This window comes from Protobothrops mucrosquamatus, unplaced genomic scaffold (assembly GCF_001527695.2).
Source record: "Protobothrops mucrosquamatus isolate PMUCROS unplaced genomic scaffold, P.Mucros_1.0 scaffold3388, whole genome shotgun sequence".
NCBI classification, from domain to species: Eukaryota; Metazoa; Chordata; class Lepidosauria; order Squamata; family Viperidae; genus Protobothrops; species Protobothrops mucrosquamatus.
This window is the reverse complement of record NW_015389370.1, coordinates 44,092-68,463: the sequence shown is the minus strand read 5'-3', so window position 1 is coordinate 68,463 and position 24,372 is coordinate 44,092. Positions and strand designations below refer to the sequence as shown.

The following is a 24,372-nucleotide window of genomic DNA, read 5'->3' as shown; positions in this document are numbered from 1 at the left end:
TTATGCAAGAATGAGAGAGGAAAAAGACAAATGCCACAAGAGGAGTCTCCAAGGATGACAAGAGAGAGATCCCAGGCAATCCTTGGATACAAGGAACCCGGGAAGGGCCCTGGTCAGAAAATGCCTCAGTAGGGCCTTGGGCTGGAGCACGAGGAGCCTCCAAAATGGCAGCCTTGGGAGGATGATGAAGCTTCCAAGATGGCGGCCGTAACCGGTGGGGCTCCTGCCTGGGCCTGCGCCCTCTATTTAAGATGGATTCTTTTCCAGGGACTGATGTACATTGAAGGGGAGATGCCCCTTGAAGGAAAAGCTAACGAAAGGTGAAGAGATTGGGTGGAAAATCCCTTCCCCCCCCCCGCCTCCCCTTGTAGCCGGCAAGGACTGGGGATGACCACGCGGTCCACAAAATGGCCGCCGCGTTCCAAACTCCGTTCACCCCCTCCGGTTCCAAACGGACTGAATGCTCACCCAACCAGACGCGCGATTCGGAGAAAGCGGCAGGGGCAAAACGGCCTCCCCAAGCTGATCGGCAGCGTTTCGGGAACGCTGGAAGCCTCCGGTGCGATTATTTGCGAGACGAGGCCCTGCGGCCTCCACGAGGCTGATCCGAATGCCATAAGACCGTCGGAGCTGCAGCCGCAAGCTCCGACGCCGGGGTGAGCTGGGGGGAATGGGGGAGGAATTTGCAACAGCGCTGAGCCCAGCGCTGAGCTAGGAAGGGAAGGGAGAAACGGAAGCCTCCGTTTGTTGCTGGATCCCAAAGGGGATCAGATGAAGGGAGAGTCCTCTAGAGGAGCGCTGGTCCCAGCGCTACTCAGAGGGCTAGAATTTAAGGAGTAATGGATAATCCACCAATAGGTTAAGATCTACCTGCCTGTGAGCCAAACATGCACGTCTGTTCTGGGCAAGATCAAGTCGAGACTGGGAAAACAGGCCCAGGACAGGCGTGGCAAGTTTGGCTGACTTGATCTGATTGGGCAGGAGGATTAAGTTAACCCATTGGTGGATTATCCATCTCCTGTGCTTGAGAAAAGCACCTTTGAGGACTTCCGGTTTGCCGACATGGCCGCCGCGGACGCTGGAAGGTGAGCTCCCTCTTCCACGTCCGATTTCACACCACTGGGGGACCCTTTGAAAGGGTCAAAAGTTGCAGCAAGGAGGGGACCCCTGCTTGATCACGGGAGGGTGGTAGCCCTTCCGCTCGATCCGGGGCAGCCCTGCAAACCAATGGACGAAAGACCAGCCATAGAAATATGGCCCATCACTAGGCTGCAGACAGCCAAAGTCAAACTTACCACCAGGCACCTATAAAGCAGCGCGGCTAAGACTGGGTGAACCTCTGAACCTCTCTTCAAGCCTATTTTTTCTACCTATATAAGCTGCCCAAAGTATTTTCCCCCCCCCGTGGAGAGTGGGAAGGGAAATTCTATCCCATCCTCTAACAACAGCGGTGACTGACTATCCAGGGGAGCTTAAAACGCTGAAAGAATAAACTGACTCTAACTTGATTTCTATCTTTCTAAAATTTGAGGACTAAAAGATTTCTTATTTTTATTAAAGATTTGAGTTTTTACTTACAAAAAAAAGTAAAATTGGAAAAAGGATTATAAAAATTTTGGACTTAAAAAAAACTTAAGCGGTATGGGCGACATCTTGTAACTAAACCTGATATTATAACTTGTTATTGTCCAAAAGAGACTTGGCTTGAAGCACATATAGATAAGACTTTTGCAACCTTGGCAGATATCAGCTGTGAGAAATCCAGTTGTGTTCTATACTCAGTGACAAAATTATTTTCACTCTCTTGATTGTAAAGCTTTTAATTTAACACACCACCAAGAGAACATGGATGAAGATCAGGAACAGATTCTCTTTATGTTGAAAGCAATTTATGAAACTATTCTTACAGCTTCTGATGAAATAAGAAGCTACAGAAAAGAACAAGATGTCAGCCTAGATATACATACTCAAACTTTAATTACAACTAAAGAATCAACTACACAGCGTATAATAGAAGTGGAACAATCAAATACTATGATTGTTCAACATCAACAAACACAGTTAATGGAAAACCCAAAAAAGGGTTGATAACACTGAAAATGGAAAAGACTTTCTATATAAACCAGAAGAAACCTGAGGATCAAGAAGAAGAACAGACGAAAGGGAAGATAAACATTTCAGGACAACTACGTCGAGATGGAAAAATAGAGAGATGATTTGTTAGCCCTTCCAAAAAATGGTGACTGGATGGCCTTTTTTATCTCAAACAATATATATAATAAGAGAGGGAGATCTATTTGATGACTTAAAAGCACGGATATGGAAGGCGAGTTGGCAAAGAAAGAAAGCTAGAATAAAGCTGAAGAAAGTTGGGGTTTTGACTTATTAGTGAGGATTAAAATAGAATATATTCAAATAGACAAGATGTATACTTTGAATACTAAATTTTGTTATGAACTGAGATAAAGAAAACTTTGGTCATTTAAAACTTGGAAGTATAAATATTAAATGTTAAATTTGAATATTATTTGTTTATAAAGGTTGAATATAAAAGTAATTAAGATATATATAAGCTAAAAATCTATTGATAAATGTAATAAGCATGTTTTAGTAAGAACTGTACTAGCTTAAATATGAGATAGTAGACATTAAGAAAAAAAAGAGAAGGATTTGATGTTGAAACGAGAAATTTTGGTTACTAAATTTAAGACATTTGGAAATTAATAGAAAATAAGAATGTTATACTGTTATTATTAATTAGATGACGTAAGATGGTGAGAAACAGAATATATTCAAATAGATAAGACGTGTATTCTGAATATTAGACTTTGTGATGAATTGTGATAAAGGGAACTTTGGTTACTTAAAACTTGGAAATTAATGTTAAATTTAGATATTAATGGGAAACTAAAAATTGGGAAAAACTATAAAAAACTATGGTTGTCTATAAAGACTGAATGTTAAAATAACCAGGATATGTATAAGCTAAAATTTATTGATAAATGTAAGAATGTTATTTATTTAATTAATATAATAAGCATTGTATTAGTTTAAACATGAGATTAAGGAGAAAAAAGAGGAAATATTTAATGTGGTAGTTTGAGACTTGTACTAAAGATACTTGTATGTCATTGAATTAGCGATTAACTAAGCCGCCACATTGTTTTTTAAATACTTAAATGTAAAATTAGAAAATCAATAAAACATTATAAAAAACATTATAAATAAATAAAAATCAATAAAACATTATAAAACATGTTCAAAATAACAGCAACAAATTATGCATATGCACTATAATTTTGAAAACCCAAGTTTTTGCACCCCCTGGAATATCGTCTCACACCCCCAGGGGGTGTGAGCACCCCTGGTTGGGAACCCCTGTTCTAAGCAAACTAAAATAGTTGTCCTTAATTTAGTAACTGCCACTAATGACAGAAAATGGAGCCTAAACCAATTTATACCTGTTGTTACACAGTTGTATATTTTGCCGGATTTGGGGAGTGTGTGGGGGGAAGGTGGGTGAAAGGGACACAAAAATATAGACTGATGTCTTGCTCTAAAAGTATTCATTCTAAACATTACCACGCCATTCAGGACTTACAAAAATAAGTGAATCTGGGTGTGGCGACTGAATCAGGATGCTTCAGCACCAGGAGTTTTCAGGAACTATGGCTGAACTTCCATTACGCAAGTAGCACTTGAAGAAGCCTCTTCTGTGTCCCACCTCCATTCAGACTGTCCCAGAAGCCAAGCAGCTTCCTGCAAAACCCACTTGGAGGAGAATGTTCTGCTGCCGTAAAAAACAAGGCAACTGACTGAAATTACTTCTCCCCATGCAGAAAGGAAACAGTGTCTAACTTGAGATGTTTTGGACATGCAAAGCAGCCTGGGCACAGAAGTAGAATAAACGTGGTCTATCCCAGTGTTGGGGAATTCTGGGAGTTGGAAGCCCACAGATACTAAAATGGCCACGGTTAAGGAACACGGGTCCCAGCAGGCGCCAGTTGTCTTTTGGACTTATAAAATAAGTGAATCCTGGTGTGGTGACTGAATTAGGGCTGCCCCTGCTTGGAGAGCTATAAGGAGTAAACAGGAGACTGTGGGCACTGACTGGTTAGTGCATGTAGCAAGCAAGGGCATCTGGTACATTTCTTCAGTCAAAGGTGACAGAAGACTCTGTGGCTAGAGACTAAGGCTACCTCCCTTCTGGATTTCAACCCATGCTCAGGATTTATCAAGAACAGCTTCAGGCGGTTCTTGATTCAAAGCATACTTAGCCATCAGGAGTTCAAGCGCACAATGGAGTTCGTGTGAATAGGATTCTAATCATATGATTAGGATTCTGTTTGGAAGGATGTTTCTTTTTCAACTTTTCTGACGGGAAAGAAATCAAAGTATGGGGAATACTGAAAAAAAATTCTGAAGCATTACCAGACGAAACTGCGACATACTTTGAGACAGAGAAGCCACAAAGAACAAGAAACCACATTAGAGCAATGAGTTCATCTCTTCTAATATTGCACCCTCAAGACTAGGTCAGCAACGCTCAGCCTTGGAAACTCTTTTTAAGATATCTTTCTGTCCCCAAAATTCAAACATATTACAAAAATTTAAGTTAGCAATTTAACTTAGCAAATATAATGCTTAATCCTTAACACAGTGAGCTGGTGAGATTTGTTCCGTTTTGAATGCATACCTGCTTATTATATTTATGCTTCCTCTTTTCTACCTCTGCATGTGTCAAACGCCAGGAACATCAGGACATCCAGACAGCTCAAATGGATATAAAGGTTTATTGCAAGTTTAAGCTCTCAACAAGAATCTGAACTACTAACAGCCAAGGGAAATTAGCAGAAGGTAAGAATAGAAGGAATTCAAGGTGGGCTGGACTTTTGTGGGCGCACAGGAACTCGTGACTTATGACACGTTTGATCCCTCCCTCTGGCCCAGCCTAGTCATCTCCTACAGCAGGGGTCCCCAACCTGGTCACTTGGCTGGCCGGTGTGTGCGTGCACTGCCCCACTCAACGCAGGCATCGCCACAAGCATCGTGGGCGTTTACGGCCCCACTCACTCGAGCAACCAACCCTTCTTCCCCCCTTCCCCCCACCAACCCTGAAAAGTTGGAGAACTCTGTCCTACAGCATACTTTCTATTATGAAGTAAATTTGCAATGACTTCTTCTACTATAAAGCCTCAAAAGTAGTAAAAAAAAAAACTAATTCAGATTCAGAAAATGAGGCTGCTTAGAAAGTATTACATGTGGAAGTCTGCAGTTTAACTTTGCCCCTCCCTGTTTCTGAAAGTCAATGTTTTCCCATATCTACTTGATTCATTGAAGGATGAAGTCGAAACTGTATTTTTATTACATACTGATAGTTGCTTCCGTTTCACAAATTACCTTTTTGCCTACTTACGTTTCCAGACAAAAATGAAGATACGGTATATTCCTTAATACTCAGAAACGTATATCTTCATTTTGAATTATTTTAAATTAAAATCAATAAATGCATCATTAAAATGTCTCCCAAAAGACCTCTTCCCTACTGCTTCAAAAGATTGAAAACCTTGTACTTTCATACAAATTAAATGTCTCTGCTTTTAAGGCTTACTAAGTAATAAATAGGAATTACTAAACAATAAGTCTAATTGTGAAAACTTAGGACATATCAGCAAATATGCATAGAAATGTATTATTAATTTTAAAAACTTATTTTTTTTCCAAATTCAAGAAATGCAAGGCAGTTCACTTGCCCACAAATTATTCTCACATTCTTGACACAAGCAAACCTGCCAAAAACTTTAGCCTCCAGTGCCTCCCATTAACACCTCTGTCTACAGAAATTATTTCTAGACAAAAAAGGCATTTCACTTGTCAGACACAAACCATGTTCATTTGGAACATCGTACTATGTTTAGCTATTTAATTAACGTATTTTTTTCTTCGATAGCTTGGAAGATCTAAGCTTGAAGCAACCTTGTCAGATGTCAGTTAATTAGAGCAGCCAGTTCTGCATTTCAAAAATCCTACCTATTTCTTTAGTTCTAGCAAACTTAAGAGAGAGATAGGCAACTTCAGACCCCAGGATGCAAGAAGTTCAGAAAACAATCACCTTGAAGAGGACAACCCACAATGAGATCCTAAAACAGGCTGAATGTTTTTAAGATAAAATAGTACTCCCCCCCACACACACACACACACCATTCAAAATCAGGACATTGTTGTCCTACCTACTGAGGCTCTTATCCATCGAAAAATATGAAAAGCCCCATTTCTGCCCACCAGAAAGTTGCCTGGCCCTATATTTGCCACAGGAAACCAAGTCACACTCTCCTCTTCTAAGCCAAGAAGCTCAGTCCCACAAAAACATTATACTAAATCCAAAGAAGTCACTTTAAGATGGGCGACTGCTTGGACTTAGCATCTCTCACTGACTAAAAACTGCAACAGGCGCCATCAGGTTTTTCTACTAGGTCCTTTGGAAAGCCCTAGGCCAGTGGTTCTCAACCTGTGGGTCGTGACCCCATTTGGGGTCGATCGACCATTTCACGGGGGTCACCAAGCAAGGCTGTCCGCCATTTTTTTTGTCCGCCATTTTTTTCCCCTTTTCCGGCAGGTGCCTTACCTCCCTTGGGCTGGGCCAGCTGGTGGTCGGCCTGCTCCGTCTCTGCCGCTTGCCAGCTACGCCTCGGCCGGCGCAGGGGGCGGAACCACGCATGCGCAGCGCTCCCGGGCAGGGAAAGTCCTCGACTTACGACCGGTTGGGTAGTCCTCGACTTATGACCAGTTTAGTCCTCGACTTACGACCGGTTGGGGTCGCGGCATTAAAAAGGTTGAGAACCACTGCCCTAGGCAGACAGGCTTGCTACAGCCCTTGACTGCTCTAGAATCCGGCACTGCAAGGAAAACCGACTCTGCTCAAGGAGACCACATCGAGCAATCGGTACTCTTCTGCTGCCAAGAGTTGTGGTTGCAAATTCCGTAACGTTGGTTAAGCACTTTGGGAAACTCTTCCTTTTATTGGCCTTGAATACTATTTAACTTCAGCAATGAGGCCCAACACATATCTGCCAGTAAATATCTTCACCTTCTTGAAAAGTTTCTGATGTGATGTGATGTCCCTAATCTTTTGGCACCAGGGACCAGTTCCGTGGAGAGGTTTTTTCGTGGACCGGGGGGGTGTGGTTTTGTGTGCTGCCTGCATCCCGCAGATGGGGCTTTGCTTATTTGTGCAGACCAGTTTCTGGCATGCTACCGCCAAGTGCCGGTCCACAGACGGGGGTTAGGGACTCCTTATGTAATATAATATTCTATTCTATTCTCTCTTCTTTATTCCTCTAGTCTCTCTTCTTCATTCCTCTATTCTACTCTACTTTACAGTTTAGTATCAAAAAACTGGTGGTATACATAGAGATTAAGAATTGGACTTTTATGAAGAGAATTCAAAATTTTACTGGCTGAACACTTTTTTCTATGTTCAAGATGAAAACAAATTTTTCTTGCTTTATGAAGATACTGGTGAATTTCATTACATTCTCATAAACAGGCTGAAATTCACAGCTCATCTATAAAATGTCAAAGTCATTTGAAAAAGCTTCTTACACTGAGCTTATAGAAAGACAAACTTCTGGCTAAAGGTTTCACAGAGGCTAAAGGACATCCTAAACAATTTCAAATTCCAGTTCTGTGCATTTGTCAAGAAATAAGGCATTAAGAAGGTAACATTCACATCCCAGAAATCAAAGCTAAGAAGTCATGCCTGGACTCTAGTCTTTAAGGGCAGCACCAGAATCAAAGTGAACTAGTTGCTACAACCAATATTAGAGCAATACAGATATAGCTGTTGGCCACTGGGATGCACTGACCCTCTATTCCAGTGGTTCTCAACCTGTGGGTCGGGACCCCATTTGGGGTCGATCGACCATTTCATGGGGGTCACCAAGCAAGGCTGTCCACCATTTTTTTTGTCCGCCATTTTTTTCCCCTTTTCCGGCGGGTGCCTTACCTCCCTTGGGCTGGGCCAGCTGGTGGTCAGCCTGCTCCGTCTCTGCCGCTTGCCAGCTACGCCTCGGCCAGCGCAGGGGGCGGAACCACACATGCGCGGCGCTCCCGGGCAGGGAAAGTCCTCGACTTACGACCGGTTGGGTAGTCCTCGACTTACGACCGGTTTAGTCCTCGACTTACGACCAGTTTAGTCCTCAACTTACGACCGGCTTAGTCCTCGACTTATGACCGGTTGGGGTCGCGGCATTAAAAAGGTTGAGAACCACTGCTCTATTCATCCACTGAAAATCCTGACACACAGGAGCACCCAAGTCAATGCTGTAAACATCTTGTTACCTTAACTCCCTCGCCCCATGACAGGCAAGCAAACTTGTAAAACTTGAAAACTAAGCAATACCATCCTGCTCTGGGTCACCCCAACCAGTCACCTGCCTAGCAAAAGCACCACCTATCCTGCCTCACAGCGAGTCCCAAGAATCGGAGCCAAGCTTCGGCACTTTGACAAGGATGGATGTGGAAACTCAAGCACATGCGTTGTGAAGCCGAAGTACAAATCACACCTCTCTTCTCTGCCAGCTTCCCTGGCAAGAAGGGAGCAGAAACCTGAAGAGAACCAGGATATCCTCAGCCATTTTGAGTACTTCCAATAGCAAAGCAATACTCCAGCCATTGGGGGCAAAATGCCATCTTGGCATTTAGAACAGATTTGTCCACCGAGCTGACAAGAGGAAAACAATCAGGGTTTTTCCACATGAGACACTTTTCTAATCCCAATATGAGTTACGTGCTTACCCACAGATTTAAACCAATTAAAAAGGTATCCAATTGCGATTTAAATTACTCTGGCTGCAGCATCGTTAGCTCAGAGCAGGATTTGAAACCAGCAACTCATTGAGTTACAAATGAAATCTCTACTACAGGTTTGCATGCAACATGGCAGGAGCAGTGTTAAAAAGGCTTCTAATCTAGACTTCACTTCCAGAGATCTGTGTCAGAAAATGCTACCTGGCGTGCTTTTTCAGCAGCCTTCAGCATAGCTATGGGTCAAGAATTCTGAAACTTACAGTCCCAAAATATCAACAGTCAACAAAAGCTGCACTATACAAATAATTTTTTCCCCTAAAATTCTGTATTTTGTATTATCCATCAATTCTGCATAATTTCCAAGCAAAGATATTTAAATTCAGTATAGAGGTAGTCTTACAATTACAACTGAGACCAGAATCCCCATTGCTAAGCAAGGCTATGAGTCAAGCCCAATTTTACTTTTTATTGCCCCTGTTGTTAAGCAAACCACTTCAGAAATTAAGTGAATCACTCAGTTGTTAAGAGAATCTGGCTTCCCCCATTGATTAAACAAGAACAAAAACATCCACAAATTATGCATCCACTCTTTTCAACTGCATCAGACTGTATTCTCAATCTGGTTAAGTCTACCCAACTGGTGTGTTTCGAAAGGGAAATATCCAATTGAACATCTTGTTTCTTCAGAACAGAGGTGGCGAACTATGGCCCCTTTATGACTTGTGGACTTCAACTCCCAGAATTCCTGAGCCACCACGGGTGGTTCATAAAGTCATAAAGGGGCCATAGTTCCCCACCCCTGCTTTAGAAGAACGAAACAGAGTACCCCCTCAGCCAAAAAAAATAAATAAATATTTTTCTTCTACCTGAAGGATATTCTGAAGCAACCAAACAACTAATGGCCAACCTGGAGCACAGTCTACCGTCATGTGAGCATGAAGACTCAAAGATCACATTACCAAACAAACATGCCTGCTGCTTCCATGCTACATACAGCAAGATCAGCCTCTTATCAAACTACAGCTATTTCTCTCCCCCTCAAAAAAAAAAAACCCTCCCTCTTTGGTAAAAGAAGACTGAAACTCATCCTAAAGAGCCACAGAAGCTGTGCTGTTCCACCAAACTTTAATAAGCCCTCTTTTCAAGGTACGGAAGGTTCAGCCCTACAAGGTAGACCAGCTCAAGAAAGCAGCTCCCCAAGAAGTCTCTAGCTGTATGTTAGGCTAGGACTAGGTTAACAAACTACTGCAAGTCTGTATGTATGCATTTTACTTTTCCTCTCTCCCTCTGAATCTGGGAGAAGCCAGACTGAGCTTTCTAATAAGATGGCCTTTCCCAGGTCTTAAGCAATGTGTTTGCCCTCGTTTCCATAGCAGCATCTGAAAAGTCCCTTCAAGGCCATCTCCTGGGCTCTCTCCACCACCCAGTTTTCTCCACCAAAACACTCAGGATAAACTGCTTTTCGTTCTGACTTAACCATGTTTCATTCGCCCTAGCCTATTATGCTGGTAAGAAACATCTGGTTTTTCAGAGCATTTGAGGTCACAAGAGGAAGGAACAACCCTGAGTCATCCCTGCAAGAAGTGCACATCTGCAAGGAGTTCCCAGGCCTGGAAAGGAGAATCCATGAGCCCCACCTCAGTCACTAACATACCGAGAACCAGTTTGATGTTTTACTGTTTGTTCTCACTGGCCATAAAAAACATGAGCTATGAAATGGTTCCTAAGAGAGGCATGTCTTCTTTTAAATATTTTTTTTAAATAGAGGGAGAACCATTACCATGAAGAGCTATGGCTTCCCGGAAGGGCTGCAAGTCCGTCTCGACCGAAGAACTAGTTTCCGTGGATGTCGCCCGGTTAGGGGATACTACAGTCAGTCTTGGGGGAGGTCTAGAGTTTCGTGGAGGAGGCGCTTTCCCACACAGGAAACTGATTAAGTCTTCTCTGCGAATAGTTCTTCTGCGCTTTTTAACCCAAGCCAAGACGTCCTTATTACGGCGCTGATAGCCAATATGGATTCCTACATCAAAGCTCCGTTGATGAGCATCCACACTTTCTGGAAGAAAAGAAATATGTGTTAGGAGTTGGCCCAACCACAGACAGCAGCAAGAAGTTCAGATACAACCAGCTTCTAGAAGCAAAGGCAACTGGCACTGCTGAGCTTCCCCTTGTGGACAGGGTGAATTAATGGAAGATAAACCCAATATTAAAAACTGATTTATGAATTGCAATTATTTCTACCCTGTCTTCACCACTGGGGGGGGGGGGGAGCACACAAATTCTACCCAGCCAGCTAATTAGTAACTTCAACAATCATAAATAAAAACACAATAAATGCATTTGCCAGCCCTATCTAAACTTTAGACTCAATTTGGAGCCATCTGCTAATATCAGATACCAGCTGTTATGTCTACAGGTGGTCCTCGATTTATGACAATTGAGCCCAATATTTCTGTTGTTAAGGGAGACATTTGTTAAGTGAGTTTTGCCCCATGTGTGTGTGTATATGTATGTGCAAAATGGTGTGGATTTTTTGAGAGCTGAATGCAACAAAATTTTATTTTAATGTATGCTGATTAGTGTACATTTCAAGTGACAATAAAGTTTTTATTCTATTCTTCTATTCTATCCCACTTTTGCAACATGTTTTAAGTCTTAATGTTGACCACGTTGAAATTTCTGGGAAAGCAGAACGTAACTGTCTCTCTCTCAGCCCAACTCACCTCAGGAGGAGGAGGAGGGAGTACTGTGTGGGACGGAGCATTGTGTGTATTTGCCACCTTGAGTTATTTATTTAAAAATAACAAAGGTGGGATATAAATAAATAAATGGGCGGGATGGTGGCTCAGTGGTTACAGACGCTGGGCTTGTCAACTGGAAAGCCGCCCCCACCAGGTTCAAGACCCGAGCGCCACACGAAGGGGTGAGCTCCCGTCCTCGCCTCAGCTCCTGCCCAACCAGCAGTTCGAAAGCATGCAAATGCAAGTAGATAAATAGGTACCACTGTGACATCATGCTGGCCACTTGACCACAGAAATTTCTTGGACAGCACTGGCTCAATGGCCTTGAAACGGAGATGAACACCCAAGTTGGAAACGACTAGCGGAGTAAAAATCCGTAGGGGGGCTCCTATAAATGAAGAAATAAAGCAACCTCCCCCAGCTTCAATCTGCCTAGATTGGACAATTCTCACTACTTCCATCCACCAATGGGACGGCCAAGGACCCCAACCTTCTCTTGAAGAGATCTGCTCAAGCTGCCACATGACAATGGCAGCATCAGATTTAAAAGAACTAGATTGGAAGATCGGCTTTATTCTCTTTATTAGATTTTTTTTTTGGGTCCCACCTTATTTTTACAATAACTCAAACATGCCAATTAATCCTTTCCCTCTATTTTCCCCACAACAACCTCCCTTGTGAGGTGGGGTTGAGCTGACAGAGAGACTGAACCAAAGTCACCCAGCCATGTTTTTCATGCCTAAAGGAGGACTAAAATGCAGTCTCCTGGTTTCCAGCTGCTGCCTTAACCACCAGACCAAAATTAGCATTATATAGAAAGAGGTTCTAATTTGACAACCAAAGGAAGAAGGTTAGGAAGGAAAAGAGAACATAAAAAGAGCATTTGACTGACAGGCAGATAATGTTACTGATGGTCAAGAAATGCAAACTAAGAGGCTGGACCCTTGGAAAGAAATAGGATAAGCTCAACCTCAGAGATATTAAGCGTGGGATAATACTGATGCTCCAAAGCAGAAGTACTAGAAAAATACTTAAGAGGCTGGAGGGGTAAAACAGTTAGACTAAATCAGAGAATATTTAGATGATAGGTAATACTGACAGGCATAGGAATTGATGAAACTGTTGAATTGCCAAGTTACCCAGAATGGAGCTGCAAAGCCTTGCTAAGTAGGGAGGGAAAGTAGAGAATAGAGCTCTTTGACAAGAAATTATGAAAGGGAAAACAAGTCAGCAGGATTAAGAGTTATGACATTTGGGGAGTGCAATCAAATGGATTTAAAATGGTAGAAAGGAAAACCGAATAAAGACTTTAGATCCGGCCGTTAACTCAAGGGCAGTTTCAGTGAAGGTGACCAAAAATAGATAGACTGCAATGAATTTAGAAGACAGTAGAATTGTTCCTCTTCTGGAGGAAAAGTAGGATAAATAAATTAATCCACTTTTAGGTGAGGCGGCCATTTCTCAAGAGTACGGGAACTTTAATTCCAGAGTATTTGGCTACATCAGGCTGGTGACGATAACCACCTCATTTCTATTGCTGAATTAGACTATCAAGTCCAACAAAGGCCCAAATCTCCCTAAAGTAATATTTCTATCCTGCTTTATTCATCAGAAACAATCTATTCCACTGCCGATGCACAGCTATTAATACTTACACATCATATATTTGTACTGGACATCAGTATTTTTTCAACAAAAGATTGCACAAAGCAATTTTCTGCAGAACCTTGGAAGTATAATCCACATGTTCAAACTGTACTTTCTATAACTATACTCACCAACACTTTGTGCTTAAGAGTGTCCTCTACACTGCAGACTCAGCTGATGGGAGAGTGAGCTAGCTTCCAAAATAGATTCTTGAGAATATGATACCACATTCCACAACATTAAGCGCAAGTAAAACTTACACTATTACGACAGTCAAATTGTCACATGTTGCTTTGAACTGAAAACAAGTCTTTGACTTTGTTTTCAACAGACATTACTGAGACATTATGTAAATGAAGACTCAATCATCCAGGCCAAAAGTATCTGAAAGGTTAAGTCATGGCAATTGGACCAAACCTTCAAACTTTGGTACGGTTGCCATGATTTAATCATTTTAGATACTGAGATAATACCTGACCACCTATGCACAAATTATGTGACAACTCCTTCAGCCAATGTTATGCTTATAAATAGAACATCTGTAATAAATGGTCAACTTGCGTAATTTTGCAACAAATAGAAATTGGGCACAATTAAAAATGTTGCCAATCAGTTTTGGATCCTTAGTGTGCCAAGCCCTACAATGCATTCCAAGTTCAAACATTATAACAACCATTACTTTGTCAAAGTGAGTTACAACATTATTAACTAATATAGTTGGTTGTACATGTTCCTATTGTGATGAGTGTAATAGTCATGTCCTTAGTATGGTCCACAGTGGAACATTTCTCCATAGGTGTTACTCAACTAGCTTCCCCTAGGCCTCAGTGAATCATTCTGATGCTCATGGGAGCTAAGTCAGACCAAGAAAGCAATCTGTTTAATTTAAAAAGCTCCAGGCCAAAACTTCAGTTCCTGAATACTTTTATCCAAGGACAGGATTATTAAGAATTCATAAAGGTTGACAATTCTCATATGACTCTCATTATGTTACTATATAATGTGTATTGTGTATCCATAGTTAGCAGAATCATCTGGTATAAAACACAAGCCTGCCATGAAACAAACCTACTGGCAGTTCATTTGATATTGTTCTGACTCTTAATTCATCTTTACAATGGTGATTTTTCTATACTCAAGGACATCAATTCTGACAGGGTTAAAGCAGACTTTTTGCCACAAATGCTGTTTGAAGTTCCCCTGGAACATAAACCATCTTAATGAGTCAACAGTAAATCCAGATCCAACAGTACTGTGACAAAACCACTAAAGACAGATCCACTAAAGACAGATCCACCTTGCAAGCAGATCCACCTCACAGCTCATCCAACAAAAATTAAGAACAGTATCTCAAACTTTAACACATATGACTTTGGCTGCTCAGTTTTAGGCAGGTTATAGGAAGGAGCCAATAATGTAGTTTGAATTAAACAAGGATTAGGGAAACCCAAGTTCTGCTATCCAAGCTTTTGGGAAGACTTTCGACCAGCCATCCTTTCAGCTAAACTAGCCATTATTAGGGGATAAAACTGGAGGAGGGAGCACTATATGGTTGCATCTATCTTTCCCAGATACAAGGTGGGATTGAAACTTAAAAGGGTGCCATAATAATTTCATCACTGCAAACATAATCAATATTTGATCATCCATATCAGTTCACAGAAACAGGGGATCTACCAGTATCAGGACATTCACAATATGGCATGTTGGATTCTCAAAATTAAGTTAAAATTATATATACATACATATTCAAGTATACAGAAACCAAAAACAAGATAGACATTTAGAAAAGAACGCATTTGCTTTGATGCGTCAATCTCATCCATGTAAGCTCTTTGGAACATTTCCATTGCTCCATACATTTTTCTCAAAATATATGTAAAGTTCAACTCTTTTTAAAGGTGGGAGAGCTTGAAGCTTTTAAAGCCTTCCACTGAGATGATTGCTATTGTAGTTCATCGTCTGTACTTTCACACAAGCTTTTTTTTACACCTAAAAAAGTCACACAACCTTAAGCAAAGAAGCCTATTCCTTCTTTGCTAAGCATAGTGCTGCCACATAAACACCTGAACAACACGGTCAAGTAAGACTAAAAGTCCACTGCAAGGGCAATATTCTGGTCCCACAAGGGCCAGTTGGATGACAACAGGGAGCATGTGCAATCTCTCATACCCATTGTCGCAGCAGCTAGGTTCACATGTCTTATTACCGTATTTTTCGCTCTATAAGACGCACCTGACCAGAAGACGCACATACCGGTAGTTAATATTAGCACAAGCTAACGGCGGCTCCTAGGCAAGCCTACCAAACCTTACGCTCCCTAAAGCTCAGAGGAGAAAGGGTGCAGCCCAAGCCGAGCTTTTGATCAGTTGGCGCAGGCACGTGTGGACGCAAGTCCACGCATTCGAGGCTTCCCTCTTTCCACTCTAAAGCCGGTGCCTCACCTTTTGGACCCCGGGGAGAAACGGCGCTGCTTTGGCCATCTGAGCCCCGGCTCCACATCACCCCGCTGCTCCTCAGCCGCTGCTCAAGCGCTCCCCGAAAAGCCCCCGGCGAAGGAAGCACCGCCGCTGCCGCCCGACCCCGCCCGGCCATTCTTTGGATGGGGGGGAGGCCTGCCCGCTTGGCAAGAGCAGAGGAAACGGGGAGGGGCGCCTTGGGCTGCTTGCGCCACAGACTCTCCTCGCAGCTTCGGCTCCTTTCGATTTTCAGATGGGCGACAAAGCGGCCCGTTTCTTAGCGCTGAAGCCGAGGAAGAAACGCTGGGGCGGTTTTACCCGGAGCGGAATGATTGCAGTTTTGGGCTGCTGATCTCATGACCCACCCTGGAAAATGAACAAAACGATTTGAGGAGCCTGATTCAGTCGTGTTTGTCGCGGGGGCTCGCTCGAAGGACAGAACCACGTTGTGGCTACAACCTGGTCGTTTTATAATGGGGGCGGGAGGAGGACAAGCGGTTGACCTATATAATAAGGGGGGTGGGCAGGCTGACGACCCCCGGACCTGCGCCGGTCAGCTGGAATGTCAGGCAAAGCTTTGGCCGGTGCGGAGGGCGGAGGGGAGGCCACCGCAGCGCCGAACTCCTGCGCTTGTCAGCTGGGAGGTCTGGCGACGGAGCCGGCTGGCGGAGGGCGATGGGGAGGCGGCGACTCGGCGGGCAGGGTCCCACCTGCCCCATTTGTAAAAGAAAAAGTCTTCCGTCCAAGCATAACGCCAGCAGTTCTGTGACACGGGGGCTTGAGGCACGGAGGCACGGGATGCGGAGCGGCACCGTGGGAGGCAGCAGGACAGGGGAGAGGGGTTACCTGCATCCTGCCAGCCGACCTCTGGAAGCCTGCCTGAAGGAAGAATTTTAGGGGGTGTGGATAGGGAGACAGCCTGAGGGCTGTATTAAGACCATAAATGGCTGCTTAAGGAGACTGGAAGGGAAGAGAATTCGGGGTGGAGCAGAAAACGGGGGGGGGGGGGGGGGCATNTTGCTAAGCATAGTGCTGCCACATAAACACCTGAACAACACGGTCAAGTAAGACTAAAAGTCCACTGCAAGGGCAATATTCTGGTCCCACAAGGGCCAGTTGGATGACAACAGGGAGCATGTGCAATCTCTCATACCCATTGTCGCAGCAGCTAGGTTCACATGTCTTATTACCGTATTTTTCGCTCTATAAGACGCACTTGACCATAAGACGCACATACCGGTAGTTAATGTTAGCACAAGCTAACGGCGGCTCCTAGGCAAGCCTACCAAACCTTACGCTCCCTAAAGCTCAGAGGAGAAAGGGTGCAGCCCAAGCCGAGCTTTTGATCAGTTGGCGCAGGCACGTGTGGACGCAAGTCCACGCGTTCGAGGCTTCCCTCTTTCCACTCTAAAGCCGGTGCCTCACCTTTTGGACCCCGGGGAGAAACGGCGCTGCTTTGGCCATCCGAGCCCCGGCTCCACATCACCCCGTTGCTTCTCAGCCGCTGCTCAAGCGCTCCCCGAAAAGCCCCCGGCGAAGGAAGCAGCGCCGCCGCCGCCCGACCCCACCCAGCCGTTCTTTGGATGAGGGGGGGAAGGCCTGCCCGCTTGGCAAGAGCAGAGGAAACGGGGAGGGGCGCCTTGGGCTGCTTGCGCCACAGGCTCTCCTCGCAGCTTCGGCTCCTTTCGATTTTCAGATGGGCGACAAAGCGGCCCGTTTCTTAGCGCTGAAGCCGAGGAAGAAACGCTGGGGCGGTTTTACCCGGAGCGGAATAATTGCAGTTTTGGGCTGCTGATCTCATGACCCACCCTGGAAAATGAACAAAACGACTTGAGGAGCCTGATTCCATCGTGTTTGACGCGGGCTCGCTCAAAGGACAGAACCACGTTGTGGCTACAACCTGGTCGTTTTTATAATGGGGTGGGAGGACAAGCGGTTGACCTATATAATAAGGGGGGTGGGCAGGCTGACGACCCCCGGACCTGCGCCGGTCAGCTGGAACGTCAGGCAAAGCTTTGGCCGGTGCGGAGGGCGGAGGGGAGGCCGCCGCAGCGCCGAACTCCTGCGCTTGTCAGCTGGGAGGTCTGGCGACGGAGCCGGCTGGCGGAGGGCGATGGAGAGGCGGCGACTCGGCGGGCGGGGTCCTGCCTGCCCACGAATGTCGGGCCCACCCACCCCATTTGTAAAAGAAAAAGTCTTCCGGCCAAGCATAACGCCAGCAGTTCTGTGACACGGGGGCTTGAGGCACGGAGGCGCGGGATGCGGAGCGGCACCGTGGGAGGCGGCAGGACAGGGGGGAGGGGTTACCTGCATCCTGCCAGCCGACCTCTGGAAGCCTGCCTGAAGGAAGAATTTTAGGGGGTGTGGAAAGGGAGACAGACTGAGGGCTGTATTAAGACCATAAATGGCTGCTTAAGGAGACTGGAAGGGAGGAGAATTCGGGGTGGAGCAGAAAACACGGGGGGGGGGGGAGGCATTAGGAAATAAGCACCAAGGTACCTGGTGCCTTGTAAGGGATTCCCAAGTGTTCCGCAATTGTTTTTCCTCTCTCCTCTGCGCGAGAAAAACTTTTGCGACGTAAATCTGAAATGAGTCCCTGGGGGAGGGCTCTCCTTGCTTCCCGGCCAGTATATGCTCTCCTCCCCTGCACTCAGGCTTCAGCTCCAGGCGGCATTCGCTCCATAAGATGCACAGACATTTTCCCCCATCTTTGGGGAGGGGGGAAAAGTGCGTCTTATAGAGCGAAAAATACGGTAAGTCATAGACTATACAACCACTGTTCTTAAATTGGACTAAAATGACTCATTTCATATAATATGCCAATCTTCAAACAAACCAATTACCACTTAGTCTGATGTATCAATCCATCGAGTAAGTCCTTTTTACCTGCCCTGACTTTCTCTCTCTCTCTCTCTCTCTCTCTCTCTCTCTCACACACACACACACACACACACACACAGAGAGAGAGAGAGAGAGACTTCTCACATCACTAGATTCTAAGACCAGGAGAAGAAAAAACTAATCTGTACACTTTGATATCAGGACTGTACTAGCTATGGAGCAAATTATGCCCCAATGTCTTGCACAGTGGAATTTTCTAATTTTGGACATGTAATTCCTGCAGTTCTAAGATGTATTATAAATATAGGTAAGGTTGGGATACACAGAAGACTCTGATTCTCCTCTTCACTTTCACAAGATTATAAAATGCAGCGTTAGGAGACAGCATCCCTTGTGCTCCTTGCAAGACTACATATTCTTTCCCAGCTAATTCCAGGCACTACTTGGATTTCTAGCAAGAGGCACATGCATAGAGTGAACACAACCCATCTGGCTTTGACCCAGCAACTGCCAAGCGATAAGCCATCAAAATGGCAGCTGGTGTCAATTAGAGAAAGAGAGCTGACTAATACTATTGGCTGAGCTGGCAAATACCTCCCTCGATGACTAAAAGGTGGCTGTTTTCAGCACTACATTCCATTTGGCCACTTCAGATGGCATCATCTAATTACATCAATTGCTCTAAAGTAAGTTATTTACATGATATAGGAATGGCGAAGTCCAACAAAAATATTGTTACCTTTATTTATTGGGTCACCAAACTTGTTATCAAGGCAACTCAGTCTTTAGCTGAGCTAGCATTTGCCAGTTAGTGCTGGTGTAGTTATTATGAGTAACTGGAAGCACTTTAGGATATCTAAGGTCAAGCCAGTAGCATATTCTTGAGTCTGCTCTTTTCCTCCATGAGCTGAAAGGAATTTCTGAGCGCTCGTGGAGTTTTTAGAAGTGTGAACCACCTAAGAATAGTCCTTTTCCAGAGATTTATGAATTAGTATAGAGCTAGAATATTTATAAAGCTGACAGTCTTTTCCTAGACCATCAAAAATATTTTCATAGTTAAAGGACAGGAAAAAAATGATTGAAAGTTAACATAACATTTAAATCCAACAATTTTTTTCTCTCTCTTTACTCCAGAGTTAGAAATAAGTAGATTTCTACCACTCTCTCTCTACGTTTAGAAATAACAAGACATGAAGTAGGCTCATTACCACTGGAGGGGAGTGGGATGTTGGTTTATAGAGAAGGGATGCGTTGCAAATGGACAATTGGACAACTGGACAGCCACTTGTCTGAAATGGTATAGGGTCTCCTGCTTGAGCAGGGGGTTGGACTAGAAGACCTCCAAGGTCCCTTCCAGCTCTATTCTGAAAGATCTAACCTTATCTAAAAGTCAGTATAAATAGTACCAAGTCAATATAAAAAGGTATCTCTAATATCACAGCCAAACAAGACAACCATTTTATTCCCTGAAAAACTACATTTTTTCCCATGAGAAGCTAGATTATGTCAAGCTTACCTAGAATTTCTTGAATATCCCAAAAATTCACCATTAAGGTACTGATCAACTATTTTGTAGTACACAACAATACATGATGACATAGGACAATGAACCATAGATGTGGTTAATATTGCATGCTATGCATATGAGTAGAATCTGTTCAATTTAAATGTCACTTGAATATCAGAACCCCACACAAAACAGAAGTCCCTGCCTTATAAAGGTAGTTCATGCTAAGCTACTTTGTTATTCCTGAAATTAGGATCCTATATTATTCCTACATCCTGTGCAAACCTCTTGCAAATCCAGGCAGCTTAAGGGCAGACATAAGCTAATGGAACCCTTTTTTGTCCTCAAGACACACTCCACAAGAAAGCCCACAAACACATGTATATCCAGAAAGCACGAATCTCTCCCAAACACATAAGCACTTACCCCAAAGGTCTCCACGCCCCTTAAAATGAACACTCAAGCACAGAATTGTTTTTTTAAAAAGGGACAGATGGGGACCACTATGCAAGTCCAATGGTATATAGGGCCTCCTATACCACTGATGACTGGATGTCCCTTCCAACTCTGCTACCCTGTAATACTCTCCTGACAGGATGAGAAAGGTGGCTAGCTCAGTATCTCTCTTCTGAATCTGCTTGACTGGCAGAAAAGGCGCTCTTGGTCCACCACAAAAGTTCCACAATTTTCTGCCAACTCTCCATTTCCAGAGACGGCTCATAAAAGATTACTGAGGACCATTTAAGTGATCTTAATTCTTTCAGTGCCAGAAGTGCCCAGTGGCACCTGGCCTTGGGTGACTGAAGCCACACACAGAAGTTGAAGTCGGCTGGCACCAAGAGCGGCCAGTCTGGAGCCCAGGAAGGTCCCAAGCATCAAAACAGCCCTAACCCTTCCCTCCTCTCTCAGCAGCTGGAGAACATCTGGCTGGGCCCCCAACATTTGGGCACCGGAGGCTGCCAAGGAGACGTGGAAGGGTCACCTTCAGGAGCCGCTGGACCCTTCCAGGCAAGGGCCAGAGGGCAGCTTCGCTAGAAGCCCCTTCCAGATGTTTCCTGGGGCTCCCAGAATCCCCCTGAAGCAGAGTCAGCTGGGCTTCCCTGGGGGCTCCCTCACCGCCCCCCCCCCGCTTCTCCCTCCGCCCTGCTCCACCAGGAAGCCCCAGGGCCAGGGGCCTCCGATCTGGGGCTTCAGCCGAACCTACTAGGAGCGGAAGCCGGGAAGAGCCACGAACTGCAGGCGCCCCTCGCCCTCCCTCCAGCCCGCCCTGCAAGACCCCGGGGTGGCCCCTGCGGAGATCCCTCAGCCCCGCCCAGGCTGTCCCCACCCACCCACCCACCCCGGGTTCCCCCCGCCGGCCCCGCTCACCTTTGTAGAGGTTGGTGACGGCGGTGGCCGCGTTCTGGAAGGGCACCCAGAGGGAGAGGCCGGGCTGCTGGCACACGCGGTCTGCGGGGGGGGGGAGAGAGCAAAGGGGAGAAGTGAGCCTCGCGGTGACCTCCCGTCCCCCCCCCAAAAGGACCGGCCATGTTGCGCTTCGCCATTTTGTTCACCCGCCGCCGCCGGGACGGAAGCGCAGGAAATGGGAGGGCGGCGGGGGGAGGGAAGGGGCCAAGCGGGACGGAAGCCGCTTGGAAGCGTCCAAGTCGGCCGCGGGAGGGGGGCGGAAGAGAGCGGAATCCTCCATTTGCCCCAATGGGTGGGGGGGTGGGGGGGAGGGAGAGGAAGAAAGAGCCTTTAAAAGGGGACTCGGCGTCCGGCTCGTCGAATTGGCGTCTTCGCCCCCCCCCACCCGCCATTTTGTTGGTGGGAGGGGCCAAGGGCCCGGGCGAGCCCACCCTCCCCTAGGGACGGGAGGGGGGACGGGCGAATCCACTCTGCCCCCCCCCCCGGCAGCCGCTTCCTCCTTCACCGGCGGGGAGCGAAGAAAGAGAAGCGGCGGCGGCGGCCGCGGCGGCGAAGATGGGGCCTCCCGCCATCTTGCGCGAGCGCCCGGCGGGGGCACCGGGCCCGGCCTCGGACGACCACTCCCAAGATTGGTGGGGGGGGTGGAGACAGCCCCTCCCGCGGGGGTCTCGCGCCCGGCGCGGACACGTGTCTGGGCATCCACACGTGCGGGCACCTCCGCTCACCCTTGTAGAGCTGCGCCACGGCGGTGGCCGAGTTCTGGAAGAGGTGCCAGAGCTTCTGCTGCTTGGGCTCCGGCTGTGGGGTGGCGGCGGCGGCCGCCTCGTCGTCGTCCTGCAGTTCGGGCGGCAGCGGGCCGCCCCCGCCGCCGCCCAGGCCGTTGCCGTCATCCTGCTCGGCCTCGGCCAGGCACTGCCGCTCCCACTGGCTGAACCAGTGCTCGGGCCCGTGCAGCTCCTGGATCTCGGCCTCGCCTTCCTCCTGCGCCGCCTGATCCTCCATCGCTCGCTCGCCCGCCCGCCTGCCTGCCAGGGCCGCCTCGGCGCGGCTCCGGCTACCTCCGTCCGGCCGCGCCCGGCAGCTGCGGCGACGCCATCAAGAAGAGCCGCTGCCGCCGCCGCATCCCCGGCCGCTGCCGCCGCCCACACTGAGCCCGAGACGCCGCCCCGAGCGCCCCAAAAGGCCTCACCCGAACATGCTAGGGGGAGGGGACAGAAAACGACAAGCCCACCCCGGCAGAGCCCGCCTCTTTTCCGACGCCGCTGCCGAGCGATTCTTCGGCGCTTGCCCCATGGCCATTGGGCGGCTGACGCGCCCATCAATGTCATAAAGGAGGAGGCGGCGAGACGAGGTCATCAAGGTTGGTTACGCTGGCAAAATGGAAAGGAGGAAGACAGGTTGGGAAGCGGAGGGGGGGGGGGCGAGGGAAGAACCCTTCCGCGCAAGCGCAGGCGAGGAGACGGGGAGGGGGAAGGCGTGCGCGCGCATATCAGCCTGGCTGCGCCTCCGCGCACGCGCAGCTTCTGCTCCGCGTTCCTGATGCTGAGTTCGCCGGGCGTGGCTCAGCCTCACCGTTGTAGCCGCAATAAAACCCGGTTTGCAACGGTGGGTTGATGCCGCGGGTCAACCGGACCCTGAGAAAGCCTCGGTGCTCCGTAGCATCATGCGTGGGCCGGTTACATTCCTGTAGACCATAGTTTAACCATGATGTGTAATTAAACCAGGGGTAGTCAACCTTGGCTCTTTTATGACTTGTGGACTTCAACTCCCAGAATTCCTGAGCCAGCTAAGCTGGCTCAGGAATTCTGGGAATTGAAGTCCACGAGTCATAAAAGAGCCAAGGTTGACTACCCCTGAATTAAACCATGCAATGCAGGCTGTGCCGTGTATGCGAAGCTCTCCAGAAGCTAAAATCTGAATTTTGGTTTAGTCAACCCCCGGCCTGCTTTCTCAGTCCTCCTGACCCTGCAGCCAATGTCCTGGCAGCGCTGCGTCCCTGACTCTGTCGCGGTGCACTTTGACAAGGGGAAAGCCTGTGCAGGTGGTCCTCGACTTACGACCACAATTGAGCCCAACGCTTCTGTTGCAAAGTGAGACATTTGCAAAGTGAGTTTTGCCCCATTTCACGACCCTTCTTGCCACAGTTGTTAAGTGAAGCAAGGCAATTGTTAAAATTAGTAACATGGTTGTTAAATGAATCTGGCTTCCCCATTGACATAGTCAGAAGGTTGCAAAAGGTGATCACATGCGAAGCTGAAGGACAATACCAGCAGTTTTTCCTTTTTTTAAAATATATATATATATATACTTATAGGTAGTCCTCAACTTACAATAGTTCACTTAGTGAACCGTTCTAATGGCACTGAAAAAAGTGACTTATGACTGGTTTTCACACTTAGGAACATAGCAGCATCCCCATGATCACATGATCAAAATTCAGAGGCTTGGCAGCCTGACTCATATTTATGACGGTCGCAGTGTCCCAGGATCATGTGATCAACTTTTGCAAACCTCTAGAAAGCAAAGTTGATGGGGAAACCAGATTCACTTAACAACCGTGTTACTAAATTAACAACTGCAGTGATTCACTTAGCAACTGTGGGAAGAAAAGTCACAAAATGGGGCAAAACTCACTTAAATGTCTCACATAGCAACAGAAATTTTGGGCTCAATTGTTGTAAGTTGTGGACTAGTTGTGTTTTGTTTTATCAACAAGAATTAAATACAAAACAACAGTAAAATATACATCTAACACTAACAAAAAAGAAAAAAAAACTGTACAAAAACAGGAAAAAATGACAAATAGTTATAAGCTGTCCCATCCTTAATAAAAATTACTATATTAAGTAAACAACTATTCCAGATGGGAAATCTCTATCTACTAATCAAGTCAACTCAACAGCTAATCATAATATATATGTGAAGAATAGAAAAAAAAGCAATCAACAGGTATACCCAAACA

At 46.2% G+C, this 24,372-nt stretch overlaps 1 protein-coding gene across 1 annotated transcript in view; it reads right to left on the bottom strand.

Moving 5' to 3' along the window:
• The window catches only part of LOC107297570 (UPF0472 protein C16orf72), a 34,010-nt gene extending 11,598 nt beyond the window's left edge, over positions 1–22,412 (bottom strand). Inside the window, exons 1-3 of the mRNA XM_015826930.1 lie at positions 22,136–22,412; positions 21,372–21,452; positions 10,589–10,864 (exon numbers count right to left, since the gene is read on the bottom strand). Of these exons, the coding sequence (XP_015682416.1) occupies positions 10,589–10,864; positions 21,372–21,452; positions 22,136–22,412 (634 nt within the window). The remainder of the gene's footprint in view (positions 1–10,588; positions 10,865–21,371; positions 21,453–22,135) is intronic.
• Positions 22,413–24,372: the final 1,960 nt, after the last annotated feature.